At 35.0% G+C, this 16,241-nt stretch overlaps 1 protein-coding gene across 1 annotated transcript; it reads left to right on the forward strand.

Annotated features, from left to right (window-relative positions):
* The first annotated feature begins 353 nt into the window (after positions 1-353).
* LOC106710651 (kinesin heavy chain) lies at positions 354-14,492 on the forward strand. The gene is made up of 19 exons (XM_045677840.1): positions 354-668; positions 1,524-1,695; positions 1,767-1,910; positions 2,007-2,150; positions 2,228-2,352; positions 2,467-2,720; positions 2,794-2,902; positions 3,008-3,142; positions 3,340-3,512; positions 3,865-4,054; positions 4,259-4,549; positions 4,680-4,841; positions 8,235-8,401; positions 8,563-8,664; positions 11,286-11,403; positions 11,637-11,864; positions 12,158-12,272; positions 12,573-12,686; positions 12,768-14,492. Exons 1-19 carry the CDS (start codon positions 522-524, stop codon positions 12,776-12,778), a joined length of 2,901 nt encoding a protein of 966 aa, XP_045533796.1. The 5' UTR covers positions 354-521; the 3' UTR covers positions 12,779-14,492.
* The last annotated feature ends 1,749 nt before the right edge of the window (positions 14,493-16,241 follow it).

Raw genomic sequence — 16,241 nt, forward strand, 5'->3', positions numbered from 1 at the left:
AAGTTAGACCAGTATCTATAATTTTGAAGCAAATATGTTGATTTTTTTGTATTTTAATACTATTTTCTTACTAGATTCAACAGAGAAACCAAATTAACCGAACTCATCAAAGCTTTTCATGAAAATAATTGAACTTATGGCCATTCAATTCTCAGTTTTCCTGTAGCTCGTAATTTTAGTTTGAGTTATGTTATTAGATGAAAAGTCTATCTAAAAAAATATATCTATAATCTTCAAATCCTTTTTAGAAATATGGAACGTAGCTTTTTTAGCACAACGTTGGTAGCTGATCGATTTTTTTCATGACGTTGGCTAAGTCTCGATTATCCAACCAATAAACATGTAGTTTCAGGCCTTTCTTCTGTGAAGAATATGGCCGACATTTTGATACTGCTGTCATGAAGATTCCCAGTGACAAAATCTAACTTTGTAGTTCTTCATGCACGGTTTTATGTTCCAATAGAGTTTTATTTTTTTTAATTGCATAGACGGTGTTTAGTGTAAGAAATTTGGTTTCCAAAATGGCAGCTGATCGTGAAATAGCTGCTGAAGATAGCATTAGAGTTGTATGCCGATTTCGGCCTTTGAATGACTCCGAAGAAAAAGCTGGTTCCAAATTTATTGTGAAATTTCCATCAGGTCCCGATGATAACTGTATTTCCATAGGGGTATGTGAAACCTTATTTTACAGTTGGAATAGTTTTTGCTGTCATCGCCCTAATTTAGATCATGATGACTAATACATTATGACTTGTGTTCACCTGCTACGAAATGGCCTTTCTTTTCTATTCCGCTTCGGTGACTATGACTGCAAATGCAATCGAAAAAATTTTTACTATCTAGTTTTAACTAAAACGAGCAAGTAATTTTGTTTTGTCGAAAATCAATACAAATACTTTCTCGACCTTGACCTGAACGTATCCTTCGCATATTTTTTTTTATAACTACGGTATTTAATATTTGTTTATCTTCTAAATTTCATATAGATTTTTGATTAAAAAAAACTGCGCAACTTGTACTTTCTTATTCGAAAAAATAACAAAAATTATTCACTAAACACTTCTTGTATTTTATTGAAATATGTACAACATAGTTAAAAAAATGTTAAACAATCTTGTCTTTGCCAAAAATTTAAGAACTTTTATTTATTTAGTTAATGTTATAATAAATGTGATTTAAATCTATATGGGCCTTAAATATGATAGAGGGAAAAATATTTTAATATTAAAAAATAATATCAAAGTGAGACGTATTGTTTGTTTTGTTTCAAAATTTAATTGTTATTGGTTACATAATCTATCTTATTTTGAATATGTGATGACCACATTAGTACACAGATTTATTGATTACACAATTGTAGGTTCTGCAATTGTTGTATAGAAAATTGGTAAATTGTCTGGCAATACTAAGTACATAGTTAAAGAAAAGGAATCAGAAAAAAGCTTACTTAGCTAGCCATAACTTAAGATACTCAAGATTTTTTTCTTTTGATTCTATTGTATAAAAAAGTAATATAATTTTAGGGAAAAGTTTATTTGTTTGACAAAGTATTTAAACCAAATGCAACCCAAGAGAAAGTATACAATGAGGCAGCAAAGAGTATTGTATCTGATGTACTGGCTGGATACAATGGGACAATATTTGCTTATGGTCAAACAAGCTCTGGAAAAACACATACAATGGAAGGTGTCATAGGTATGTATGACCCATTTGAATATAAAAAAAAAACATACAAAATATTAAAATATTTATTTTTGGTTTTTTAGGTGATCCAGGGAAACAGGGTATTATTCCAAGGATAGTCAATGATATTTTCAACCACATTTATGCAATGGAAGAAAATTTGGAATTCCACATAAAAGTTTCATACTTTGAAATCTATATGGATAAAATCAGAGATCTCTTAGATGGTAACACATTTTCAATATAAAACTTACAAAGTATTAAGTACACAAATATTATTATTCAAACTTGGATCTTGAAAACTATATAATTTTCTATTTCAGTCTCGAAAGTTAACCTTAGTGTTCATGAAGACAAGAATCGTGTCCCATTTGTCAAAGGTGCTACCGAACGGTTTGTGTCAAGTCCCGAAGAAGTGTTTGAAGTTATAGAGGAAGGCAAATCAAATAGGCATATTGCAGTAACAAGTATGTAACATAAACATAAACTAAAAATAATTATACCTAAAAATATATGATAAATTTAATATGAATATTCATTTCAGATATGAATGAACATTCATCCAGATCTCATTCAGTCTTTCTCATTAATGTGAAACAAGAAAATTTAGAGAATCAGAAAAAACTGTCAGGAAAATTGTATTTAGTGGACTTGGCTGGTTCTGAAAAGGTAACTAACTAAGTCTTGGTTTTTTATTAAATTATAATTGCTATCTTGTAAAAAGACAAAAATAATCTTGCACAAGTCCAAAAGCATATTATTAATATGAGTATTTCTCTCCAGGTGTCTAAAACTGGTGCTGAAGGTACTGTGCTTGATGAAGCAAAGAATATAAACAAATCATTGTCCGCTCTGGGTAATGTCATCTCTGCCTTAGCAGATGGTAACAAATCTCACATCCCATACAGAGATTCAAAACTAACCCGTATCTTACAAGAGTCACTCGGTGGTAATGCCAGAACCACTATTGTCATCTGTTGTTCCCCAGCCTCGTTTAATGAGAGTGAAACAAAGAGTACCCTTGATTTCGGTAAAAGGTAAGGGTTTCATATTTCATATGTAGTAGTGCCAGTATTTATTTATTTATGCTAATGTATGTAACCTTTTTAGAGCTAAGACTGTGAAGAATGTTGTATGTGTGAATGAGGAACTCACTGCCGAAGAATGGAAAAGACGCTATGAAAGAGAAAAGGAGAAAGTGGCTAGGCTTAAAGGAAAGGTAAATATAATAATATTGTTTATTTTCACATTTGTTTATTAACAAAATTATTTCAATTTTTACATTTGAGGTTGTATGTCCATTCTGACTTTAAAATGTTATTAGGTTGAAAAACTTGAAGCGGAAATTAACCGTTGGCGTTCTGGTGAAACTGTACGACCGGAAGAACAGGTCAACCTACAGGAGATTGAAGCTGTTACTCCTGTCACCTCCTTCATTGAAGAGAAACCACCAGCACCAGTATGTATTGTCTTATTCTTCCACAAGTTTCCTCCAGTGTTGTAATTAACAAAACATACGCCTAGAACAAACATTTCATTAATTTAAAATATGTATATAATATTTAAATTGTGCACATTAATAGAATTTAAATAATGAAATTTGAAAATAATTTTAAAAATTGAAAGTATTTTTTAAGACCAATATTATTTTCATAGCCAGTACCAGTGGCTGTTGCTAGCGTGGTTGAAGATGCGGCCATGCAAGGCAAGCTGGAAGCACTTTACCAACAACTGGATGACAAGGATGAGGAGATCAACCAACACTCTCAGCTTGTGGAGAAACTCAAGGAACAGATGATGGAGCAGGAAGAACTTATTGCTTGCACAAGGTGAGTATTTTAATACTTTCTGTGCCGTTACAACTTTCTCGTTTGAAAATGAAGCAGTCGGTGGCTTTGAATGTGTTGATGTGTAAAAAAATTGTTACACAGTTATATTTTTCTTTAGTTAAATCTGGTAACTGCTTAAAAGTGATGGATACACATATAATTTAACACTTATGTAATATATTTTTATATAATACATTACTGGAACTTGCATAATATAATTGCTAGTAAATTTTTGCTTTGCAATTAATATTTTATATGCATTAAATTAATCATATAACAAATTTGCATTATAATGACTTAACAAAGATAATAAACATTAGAATAGTTTATTTACCGGAAATTATTTTCCTAGGCGTGACTACGAAGCCCTACAGGGTGATATGAACCGAATCCAGCAGGAAAATGAGGCCGCCAAGGAGGAGGTCAAGGAGGTTCTTCAGGCTCTGGAGGAGCTGGCCGTCAACTACGACCAGAAGTCGCAGGAGGTTGACAGCAAGAGTCGTGAGTGCGACCAACTATCTGAGGAGTTACAGACAAAACAGGTAAGGAAATTATGCTATTTATTTGAATGGTTTATTTAAACACAAAATATCATGGAAAAAGTGTTTAAAAAATAAGTTTGTTTTTGCTTAAAAATTGTTTTAATTTAGCTTAAATAATAAACTGTTTTTTAATCTATGTATTTAGTAACTTACTAGTTGGAATGCAAATGAAAATTGGAAGATAACAGTGGTAAACATCCACAGAGTGCGCTGGCTACTGCAACATCGGAACTGCAACAATTGCGTGACCTTTCCGCACACCAACGTAAACGCATTGCGGAACTTCTCACCAACCTGCTTCGTGATCTGGCTGAGATTGGTGCAGCAGTTGGTGGCTCCGAGTTGGACTTCAAGTTGAACGTTGATACTGTTGGTAAACTAGAGGAGGAGTTCACCGTTGCTCGGCTGCATATCAGCAAGATGAAGAGTGAGGTTAAGAACATTGTGCAGCGCTGCCACTCTCTGGAGACTGCTAATATTGACGCTAATCAGAAGGTAGGTCTTAAAATACAATGTGTAATTAAACTGAAATTTTTTTAAATTTATTTTCATACTGTTTATTTTTCTTGAATGATTACATTATTAATCTAGTAATGATTGTAATGAATGCAACATTTGAACACAGATTGAGGAGTACGAGCGCTCTTTGGGCGAGTGCCGGCTACTGATATCTCAGCACGAGGCGAGATGCGCGTCTCTCGCAGAGTCCATGCGCGAGGCCGAGAACAAGAAGCGCCAGCTCGAGGAGGCGGCGGATGCTCTGCGCGAGGAATGCGCACGCCTGCAGGTAACCACACATGTACTTAATCAGTGGATAAAACAAAGATGACTATGTATCGTTCTTGATGGTTATAGACTAGGCTGAAATTAACCAGGAATTATAAAACTTACTTAAATGAATGTTGTAGTGAAGATATAGAAATTATACGACACTGACGTCTTAAGACCCATTTTATTACAATTAATTTATTGGGGCATAAAGGGACATAAAGATTTGCTGCAAGAACACTAGCAAATGATTCAATTTTTATTTTATTGTATTTAAATGAATAATTCCTTCACTAAAATCTATCTCTACCCTGCGAAGTTGATAAGGAGATATCAGCGCCGATTGACACCAATATCTAAATATCATTTCACATTTGTACAGTTTTATAAAAATCGGTCGTAAACAAACCACGGAATAATAAGGAAAATAAAAAATAATAAACTCTACGTTAGAGTTGTGTTATTTTCTTATGAATTAGCAGTTATTTAAATTTGATAGTTAAAATTAGCGTTTACTCAAAACATGCGAACAAATCTTTCTAGTCTACATTACGTAGTATCACAAAACATTTTGTATGATGTTTAGATGGTTTAAAATATTCTCTGACTGCCCAATTTGTGTAATACTTCTTAGTAAATTATATCCGAATACATTCTTAATATCAAAGACGTATATAATTAGTGCATAGCCTTGGTTTGTAACAAAGATCTTTTTTTATATTGAACACGGTAACACGCAAACGTTGTTGTAAGCATTAATTATACCTGCTGAAAGATATATGGCCTTTTACTATTTTTTTTATAATTAACTTTTCATATTATGAAATGCAGTTAGGAAACTAACGCCCAACAGTCTTTTATCAGTATTTAGACATTTTATTATAAGTAAAAACCTCTATCAAAAATGTCTGTATTCATTTTAATGTGGAAATTTATCTGCTTTCAACTGAGTCACCATTAGTCCGTAATATCTTAAAATATAAATATTTATTATTTACATTCTTTGTTGCTTTGTATTTGAGTTTCATAGTCGTGAATGCATTCATTGGTTACGATATTAAATTTAAAAGTAGCGTTTGTTTAACTTGAAACATTTCGGTTCGTGGTTTAATTTTAGACGCCTCTTACACTCACAAACTCGCATCGAATAAGTATACAATGAAAACGGAGTATTTTACTAATGGATTTTGTAGATTTTGTCACGGATATAATTTTTTACTAAACATGAATAACTTTTTTTTTCGTTTATTTAGCCGCGGGAGCGTTTTATTTGTACGAACAATAATAATTACATATAATTTAAATAAACAGCTTAAACAGTATAATTTACTCAAATTCATTGATATTCCCACGTAAATATAGACTTAAAATTTTAGTAATCTTTTTATGATTGAGAATTGTTTATATTCTTGAACGTATTTATCAATTGTTTTTTAAAGAACAAATCAATGAGATTTTTAATAATAGTGAATATTTATAAAACAGTAAAAACAAGATAGAGTAGAAGAAAACAAATTTCTGAATGCAATTAACTTAACTTATGTAGACCGTGTGTTAACAGAGATTTTGTAATTTATTTTATTTCATTGAATTATTCAAATAATAATATGAATAAATTATAATAAGTTTCGTATTGTTTATATTTTCAATGTTATTGGTATGTGCAAAATAATTGAGTATAGGCGGAGTGAGTAATATTTCGAGAACGCACGATACGTGGGCCAAGGTTGCCTTTGATACTTCTTAAATTCTTATAATTGCTTTAAGGAAAACCATAAAATATACATGTTATTGAATAAAATGTCACATATATAAAGTAAAATTGAAATAAACAAAGTGTTACCTTAAGATCGCAAAAATTAGTTCATTTTATGTAATCAAGCCCGATCACTTCCAAATATAGTATTCGTTTTAATCAAGTTTAATAGGTCAATGATAAAAGTAAAAAAAAATATGTATTATCCTGAACCATAAAAGCAAGTTTAAAATGTTTATTTTTAAAGTGATAATGTTTTTGTAATAAATTTGTCTTGAATTTTCAAGCTGAATCAACATTACTTGTCAACGATATAAATTATATTGCAAGATATACTATTTATTTCTTTTCGTGGTTTTAAACTGAAATAAAATGAAAGCTCGTGTCATTATGAAAGTAATAAATATATAAATAAAATTTATTCTTAATGTTTTGAAATGCTTTGATTAATTTCCTTTGAAGTTGTTCATCTTAATTACTAGTGCAAATGAGTTGCAGAACGTTTCTACGATTACGTCATGTCTGCATTGCGTTTTTAAATGCTAATGTAATAACTAAATTTTTGATTCTTATTTAATGTAACAAATTACAATTACTTTATTTAGACAAATCGTAACCGAATCTTGAAATTGATTCGATTTTCAGAACTTATATAGAACTAGCTTTTACCCGCGACTCCGTCCACGCGGAATAAAAAATAGAAAACGGGGTAAAAATTATCCTATGTCCTTTTCCTGGTTCTAAGCTACCTGCCCACCAATTTTCAGTCAAATCGATGCAGCCGTTCTTGAGTTATAAATAGTGTAACTAACACGACTTTCTTTTATATATATAGATTAAATAGAAATTCTGAAGGTCGTTGTAACCCTTTATTACTTTACCTAAACATGCACCATAAATATCTATTTCATTTGTTTCATACTTCTGACTATCCCCTTTATGTTCCGGTTGTGAAATTTATATTATACTTATATGTTTACAATTGAGAAAACAATAATGTGCGTGTTCTAAGTCAGTTGGCGCGACGAGTTGCGTAAAGCGTAACAATTCTCCACTAATTATGGTTGTTAAGTTTTACATTTGACGCCGAAGTAATTTCACTTTTGCTACAAAAAGAATATTGATAAAATTATTAGATAGGCGTAGCTTGATGTCTGATGTGACTGGTATACGGTATTGATCAATAATAAATTCTTATCCTGTTTGCCAGTGTATCGACCCCTGTTTTATGACGTCATAACGGGGAACTCGCGTGTTCACGATAGTTATTACCTCATCGTTTGATTGGGGAAATATCTTAGGAAATTCCATGTGAAAATTAACATTAGTAGAAACTCTTAAGACATCATTAAAATGTAATAAATTAGTTGATATAAATAATATAAACTTCTACTTACCCATTTATATGTTACGAAAAAATTTTTTTTTAATGTTTGGTATATGAACTGCCTTACGCTTTGGATTTAGTTTAACTGTTTTTTTTTTGTATTGCTTTTCTCGTCTTATCCGCACTGTTGTATAATGTGAATGGAAAAGACATACAATAGAGAGAGCCATCGCCTCCTTAATTAAGACTGTGACTACGGCACCCTAGGACTTGGGTTTAGTTACTAGTTTTTTAAGATACGGTAGTATACTGTGTGCGTGTGACTGCAGGCTGCGGAGCGCGTGCAGCTGGCGGCGGCGGAGCAGCGCGCGGACTCTCAGCTGCGCGGCGCGCTCGAGGCCCAGCTGGAGCAACTGCGCGCCTCCCACACAACTCAGCTGTCGGCGCTGCGCGACGAACTGGCCGCGCTGCAGCGACAGCACCAGGAGCTCAAGGAGTAAGTGGCTACATTGAATATTTTTACAATGCAGAAAATAAGGAGATGTATGAAATGTTGAAAGTTTATGTTTGATAACCCAACGACACGAACTAAATAAGGTATGTTAAGACCTAATAAAATTTAAGTTTCTTTATTAAAGTATAAATTTTTGTCGACAGCACGTACCAGGAGTTGACGTTGGCTCGCCAACAGCTACAAGACGACTACGACAAACTGAAGCGCGAGGAGGCCGACAAGTCCGCCAAGCTGAAGGAGCTAATGTTAGTGTCGCGCTCGCCTCGCCGTCATCTAGATAAGGCCGAGAAAGAGATCGCCAATCAGCAGACCGCGCTGATGGACGATAACGACATATTCGGGGACTACATCATAACCCCAAAGAAACAGAGGCTAGGGTTCGGCTACGGCCGGGGCCTCGACATCGACAAAACTAGCAGGGAGGAAAAGTCGCTCTCGGCAATCCCCAAGTCCCCCTCTCGCCACACGTGCAACATCCACCCCCTCCAGCTGCATTTGCTCATCTCCGTCACCATGATCCTCCTCACCCATCGCTACCCCCAGATTGTTGTTTTGGTTTAAGCTTGCTATCCTCTTTAATTTCTTCTCGTGGATCTCAACACAGCGACACTCATTTTTAGTGCCTTTAATATTGTTTATAACATAATAAATAGCCAGCGTGTGTTCAGTTCGCGACAGAAGTGTGTCGAGATCCAACTTTATTTATCTGTATTTTATTATAATTTTCTCGGCGGCTGCAACTGTCTTATAAAACGCGGCAATAATTCGAACTAAGTGTATAAAGTTCCTCTAAGACAGTTGTGGAAGTATTAACTATCTAACGGCTTTCGCTTTTAAGACTAACCTACTAGTCCTTTAACGTGACCAAAGATTTATTTTAATAATTCCCATAAGCATTTATTAATTTTATATGTTTGGCAAATTATTCGATGCATGGTTCTTCGCGGTTCGTATTAACGTGTGTATAAGGCATGTGTTAGAAAAATTGTTCAAATAATATAAGTAGTTATATTTTCGCATTTGTTAGAAGTTAGTCAAGGTAGGAATTAGAATCTTTCTGAGGTATGTTTTGAGCACTGATATATATTTGGATTGGTCGTAGGTTCGTTGGGAAATGTTCTTACCAGTGACTACTGCAATATTAATGTAGGGTATTTAATATTTTTTAAATGTTGGTGACGTAGCAATATGTCTGGCGCTCGTATCGTAGTGAGGTGTTTCTCGTGTTTGTGCAGTTGTAGGTTGTCGTAAAATTACGCGCTTTAATTGGTTGGTGCAAATAAGTTGAATTCACTGCCTTTTATGTTTATAGTTTATAGTAATTTAAATTAAAACAACTATTTAAAAAAAGATATTAAATAAAATGTTGTGAATATAAAATTTATTTAAGTATTAAAGCTTCAAAGTTAAGGATTTCAATTTAATTTTCTTAGTGAAATAATTAGTTTAAAGGAGAGTTTACTTGCTTTACGATTAAAAATTAAATATAATTTTCGCACAAAGAGTATCAACAGCAATAGACAATCACTGTACGAGGAAGTCTTAATACAACATTGTCATTGTGTAAATATTTTTGTAAATAAAATTAAAAGAATGTATAGAGAGTCACTGAGTCATATTTTTATCGAAATATTTTTCTATTAGTCTCGAACTGTTCGACTTGTTTCTCGGGATATATTTAAAGTTACTACATATTATTCTCAATATTTATATTTTAGGCATAATTATTCCTAGGTTATAAAGATAGATAAGATTAAAACGGCTAGATAGTTTTGGAACCATTTAATGATATAGTCTTGCATTTATTAAGAGGAACATATTTGTCACAATCATTCCATTGTTGGCATTTATTTACAAATTACTAGTATATTTTGCTTATTGACAATACATTGTTTAATCATTTTCATCAGTCATATAAAGCTTGTTTGTATTTGTTCAATTTCATCTATGCTTCATCATATCAGAGCTGAATCTCATGTATTACTTAAGCTATCCTTTACAAGCTATGCCATTCTTAAGCACAATTGCCCCAAAAACATTCTTGTGAGTTAGAATTCTAGTCATCAATAAGACCTATACGAGTCACCTATTCACCTAGATCACGACAGCAGTTACGCCTTCCAACGCTTGCATTTTATTATCAAAAACATTATTTCCCGTTGTCCGTATCACTTCCTTAGTTGCACTCGAAATGCCGAAGAGTGATTGTCGCCTCAACCTGTTGGCTCTGAACTTCGAGCAAATGCAAATTATCACTTATTTTATTATATTAAAAACTACTATAAAAATCATTTGCACGTAGCTCTGGCCCGGTCGTGGCGCTATGTCGCCGTTGAATCTAGAAAATTCTAAAGCAATCAGAAATAAAATATTTAATAATGTTTCTAGATTGAATCGGTGCCTTTTAAATGTTAATATTATGTTGTTTTATTTATAAACTGTATGTCGTAGTCGATGTAAGGTACAGGTCAAAATGTAGTTGCAAGGTTTGTTTGCCTAGTGCTTTTTATTTTTGTTAATTTTTGAGTTGTCATTTTATTCCGCACGTATCCCATTCATATCATTCTGCCGGGGGTTGGCATTTTCTAATACGATGGCCTTTGATGACCGAGCGACATTAAAATATGGATGGGTGCGTGCTGGGAGTTATGATAGCTCTGCTCTTTCGCGTCTGCAGGTAATTTCAGTACTAAAGTCACTCTTAAGTGTTGCTAAAGTCACTTTAAAGTATCCTTTATTAATTTCAGATGACACTCATGTTTACTAATTGTTGATTCAAGTTTTAATTTAATAATATAATGAAATCTCTTATCGAACTGGGTTAAGTCGAAAAAATTGTTGGTTGACATTCTCGTTTTATATACAGTCAAAGTGTGGAGCGCCGCGAGCAGGCGCGCGCCGACCTCAAGGGGCTGGAGGACACGGTCGCCAAGGAGCTGCAGACGCTGCACAACCTGCGCAAACTATTCGTGCAGGACCTGCAGGTAATGAGAACTAACAAACTAGAATACAGATACTATACGAAATTGAAGGTAATTCAACCAACATATCTAATTGAAGTTTAAGGTCGAGCTTGAACTCTTTCTCAGCTATATAACAGAGTAATTAAGAAGGTATTTTTTGAAACTGTTTTGTAAATTCCTGAAGTCTTCCCAAAAATAATTTACAGTTTTAATGGCATGTTACAATATTTTTCACAATTATTATTGTTCTTTAGGCTAGGATAAAGAAGTCGACCAACCCCGAGGAGAGTGCGGAGGAGGAGGGCGGTTCTCTGGCGCAGAAGCAAAAGATCTCATTCCTGGAGAACAATTTAGAGCAACTAACGAAGGTGCACAAGCAGCTGGTGCGCGACAACGCAGACCTGCGCTGCGAGCTGCCCAAGCTGGAGAAGCGGCTGCGTGCCACCATGGAGCGTGTCAAGGCGCTCGAGACTGCGCTCAAGGTATTGTGCCACATTGATTGAAGTATGTTTACAATTCGATGAAACCAAATACATCTAATGATATCTCTAAAGAGATGATCATCCACTTTCCCTCATTATTGATAACTCTTTGCTAACCATTCAAATGTCCGTCAACCAATAGCTCTGCTACTGTGTAGCTTGTGTTGCGCTCTCGTGATTCTAATCTTTTTTGTCACATTACAAATAATAAATTCAATTAATAGTTAAATTAATTTTAATGATGTAAAATCGGAATAATTTGCATATTAACTCTTCTTGTTATTTTATTGTAGGAAGCGAAGGAGGGCGCGATGCGCGACCGCAAGAGATACCAGTTCGAGGTGGACAGAATCAAGGAGGCTGTGCGAGCCAAGAACCTCGCCAGGAGAGGACCCCAGGCGCAAATCGGTAATATAGGGTTTTTTTTTAACTTTTTGTATAAATTATGTTTTTGTACAAGATAACATGAGTTCAACAAACAATTTTATGTAACTACTAGCTTTTACCCGCGACTCCGTCCGCGCGGAATAAAAAAAAAAGAAAAGAAAACGGGGTAAAAATTATCCTATGTCCTATTCCTGGTTCTAAGCTACCTGCCCACCAATTTTCAGTCAAATCGATTCAGCCGTTCTTGAGTTATAAATGGTGTAACTAACACAACTTTCTTTTATATATATAGATATATAAGAGACATATAAAATGTTTTAGCTAAGCCGATCCGTGCGGGCGGCGGACACCTGGTGAGCGGCGGCGCGCCCGGCGTGGTGCGGCCCGCGCCTGCGCAGGACATCAAGCGCAAGTCCATCATCGTCGGCGGACGAGGTTGGTAGTAGTGGCAGTCAAACCGCACTTGATTTCTTGATCCGTGTAATCGTCTCATCTATTTTCTTTTCTTTCTTTCAGATGAAAGTTGAAGAGATTGTCGAAGTCACCATAGTGAACCTAAATGAAATTTCGTAGATGTATGGCGGCAAAATCGTTTCGAAAAAAAAAGTTATATCCATATTAATATAATTACTACTTTGTGTTTACGAAAAGCCTAATTAATAAGTTGCAACAAAAAATAACAAAAATATAGTAGAATCCTCTAAGGCTTAACCTTTCGACTATCTAATCTTAATGTCACTAAGTGCACACGTATTTAGAAAGCTTGTCGCTGTGTATGTAGGGCCGCGCGCCGCGCCCACACCGGCCCTGGGCGTGGGCGCGGCGCCGCGTCGCCCACTGTTACTCTCTTTACCTATGTATGGGTTCTCACTATAGTATTATTGTATTCTGATACAGAGCTTTGTTCTAAATGTCGCTCTATTAAAATGAATTGGATAAAAAATATTTTTATGATGAAATGACAAAAAGTATTACATTTAGTCCCTACACTATAATGTTCTATGCGCATCGCTTTTGTCCCGTATCAAATGTTTTGAACTTGTGTATTTTGTGGGAAGAAATGGCCAAGCGAGGGCGGAAGGGGAAGGCAGGGTGTGGAGACATTCAGCAGTACAAAGATCGCCGAGCCAGTTACCAGTACATTTGTGAAATTATAGAGAGCTATGAGACGACTGCCGCTCCCATTTCTTCCCGGCGGGATACAAACAGCATAAATTGTTCAATAGATGCAATATGTCATTATATTTAAGGAAACGCTGTGAACGTTCGCAGGCTCGCGTGTGCTGCCGCACAAATATTTTTATTTAAATGACGGTCTCGGCAGAGGCGTACGGGCACGTGCATCTTATCAATGTGTAGTTGTAGTGTAAGCTTCTTTAATATATATTTTTATATATTGTGATAAGCGTTGTTATGCCGGAATGCGAGCATTTAATAAGTTAACGAAACGACCCTGTCCGGTGCGAGCCGCGAGGTGTGAGGTGCGCGTCGCGACGCCTCGGCGACTTGCTGCACAGCAAGTTCTCTGCCCGCAGGCCCCCCGCGCCCCCCGCGCACCCACCACACACCCGCCGCACACCCCCCGCGCGCCCCCCGCACACACACACACACCGATTAGCGAGTGATTTTTATATTCGACACTAGAATATGGAAATCTATTTCGACTAATAACTTTGTATCGCTCCGGATTATGAACTTTTAAAATTAACTTTTTGCCGATTCTTAGTTATGTAAGCAGTAGACGATTCCCGGTTTAAAATGCCAGAGTGCGTTATTTTATCGTAGAGTAGGATTTCATTCGATCACCCGACTGTCCGGTCGCCGCTTCATCTTCACCGTTTGCTTGTGAGCTGTGATGTTTTTATTAATCGATTATTTTATATCGCGTCTTTCTTCTTAGTATGTTTAGTCAATAAATAGAAGACTTGCATATAAAATATATAAACAACGACAATCACTCGCCCGCGACCCGCAAGGGTAGGCATTTAAAACACTTTACACAAATTTATTTTCTGCCAGTTAAACGATTCCCCCGCTATTTATTTATTTTAATTGATTTTCACCGCGCTCCGTTTGTTTGGTTAAAGTTCTCTATTCGCTTTAAGATGCATTAGCTTCATAGTAGATCTGTAACTTATGTAAGTACTTATGAAATAACCAGGTCGCACCGAGTGACGAGACGCGCCTTGCTGCGACCCGCGAGGAGTTATGGAACTGAGCTCGACAAACGTCTTCTCAAAACCAAAGATGAATCACAACTTTTAGATTTATTATTCGACACGTATCACCGGAAATCGTGGAAAATTCAACGTCTAACCGAATCACTGAATGGTTCCAAAGCTCCTTCTTGTGTTGCAATACATTTATATCATTTAGGTGTAAAGTTGTAGTAAATTATTTCATACTTAAGTTAGATACTCGATTTTATTATATTTTATTTATTTGATATAAAGAAAAAACTAAATTATCTCGGTTTTTTTTCACTTTTGAAGTGTTATACGCTTTTTACAATACCTCTTTAGTTACAATATATTAAAATCATGTTAAACGCATATTTTATCATTCGCAGTCGGCAATACGTTTGGGTGCATTCCAAAAGGAAGCGGTTTGTATGTGTTGTGTAACTCTGTTTTTATGTAACGTAGCGTGTACTGAGGCTGTCCTCCGATGTCGGTGTCGCTGTCGGTCTCTACTCGACAACTCGTCAACTCGCCTGTTGCATACATCGTACAGCGCGCCGCGACCGCGACCGCCCGCGGACCGACAGGCTTGCCTTTGCACCAAGTGATTTAGTTTGTATTTACATCTTTTGTACGATGTATTTAATAAATGGAAAATGTTCGGAAGAGCATTTCCTTGATTTTTATTTATTATAAAAATAAAATTATGAATTTAATTTGCTATGTGTGTATCTTTCATTTAATCCTTCCAATAAAACGTCATACCTAATATTAAATAAGAAAGTTGGTTTAAGTAATAATTTTATTAGTAAATATATGTTTAACGATAAACATACAGCCATAACCATAACAATATATACAAATGATATAAAAACATCTACGAATTCATCATAATTTACAAAATATTAGTACATTATACATGTGCACTACATCATGTTCTATATTCGTTTTTAATAAAATACTAAAGCTGTGTTAAGGCTGTCTATATGATATGATGATTTGTAGATACACCACGATGAGTTTCCACTGCCGAATCTCCTGTATAAAAACATCGTTATCTTTCTTTTTCTAAAGAGAATGAGGACGTTATGTTTTTGCAAGTCTCGCCAGTGGAAACCACGTTAAGGAAGAACTAACGTATGACAATACCACAGATGAATTATTATAATTATTCTAAGAGTGTATCTTAAAGGAGGTGCTGCTGTCGCGGTTAGAGGCATAGAAAATTAGATCAACGAAAAAAGATAAGACGGTTACAGTATAACACGGATCTTGTGACACTTTTAAATTGAAAGGGGGCGCTAGTGGCTATCATAATTTAGTTCGAGTTATGCCCACCGGGGATAACTGTCGGTCTATCCGTGGCTTCCTAAGACCAAAACCTTCGTTTAAAACATACTGCTATGTCTGTTCTGTCAAAGATAATGACAGGAATGCGGATATTTTTTATATAGAGATTTTGGTTACAGAAACTTACATGATTATCAACCAATTTACAGATATAATAATACGGTAGACCTGTAATCCAGCGTTTTGCAGAACAGTGTCGAATTGTACATAATGAATTAAAATAATTAAAAACTTTGAATAAAAATCACAACTCATAACATATCAATCAATTTATGCAGCGTGAAAACTGACGTGTTGGATTACAAGGGGCGGCTGATAAGTCAGGGACTGGATTCATGACTCTACTGTCTTAACAGGTTCGATGTTATATTTTTAAACGACACTTAAATTACATTCATTGTCTATTTTTTATATCATCAATAAACTTTCTTTCTAAAAATTCATTGATTTCATACAATAG

Source organism: Papilio machaon, chromosome 4 (genome assembly GCF_912999745.1).
Source record: "Papilio machaon chromosome 4, ilPapMach1.1, whole genome shotgun sequence".
NCBI lineage: Eukaryota > Metazoa > Arthropoda > Insecta > Lepidoptera > Papilionidae > Papilio > Papilio machaon.

Bases quoted from the DNA above. Each gene is read 5' to 3' on its own strand.
- LOC106710651 (XM_045677840.1), top strand. From the start codon at position 522: ATGGCAGCTGATCGTGAAATAGCTGCTGAAGATAGCATTAGAGTTGTA. The intron at 2,353-2,466 runs GTAACTAACTAA...ATTTCTCTCCAG, and splicing joins ACTTGGCTGGTTCTGAAAAG to GTGTCTAAAACTGGTGCTGA. The intron at 12,273-12,572 runs GTAATATAGGGT...AAAATGTTTTAG, and splicing joins AGGACCCCAGGCGCAAATCG to CTAAGCCGATCCGTGCGGGC.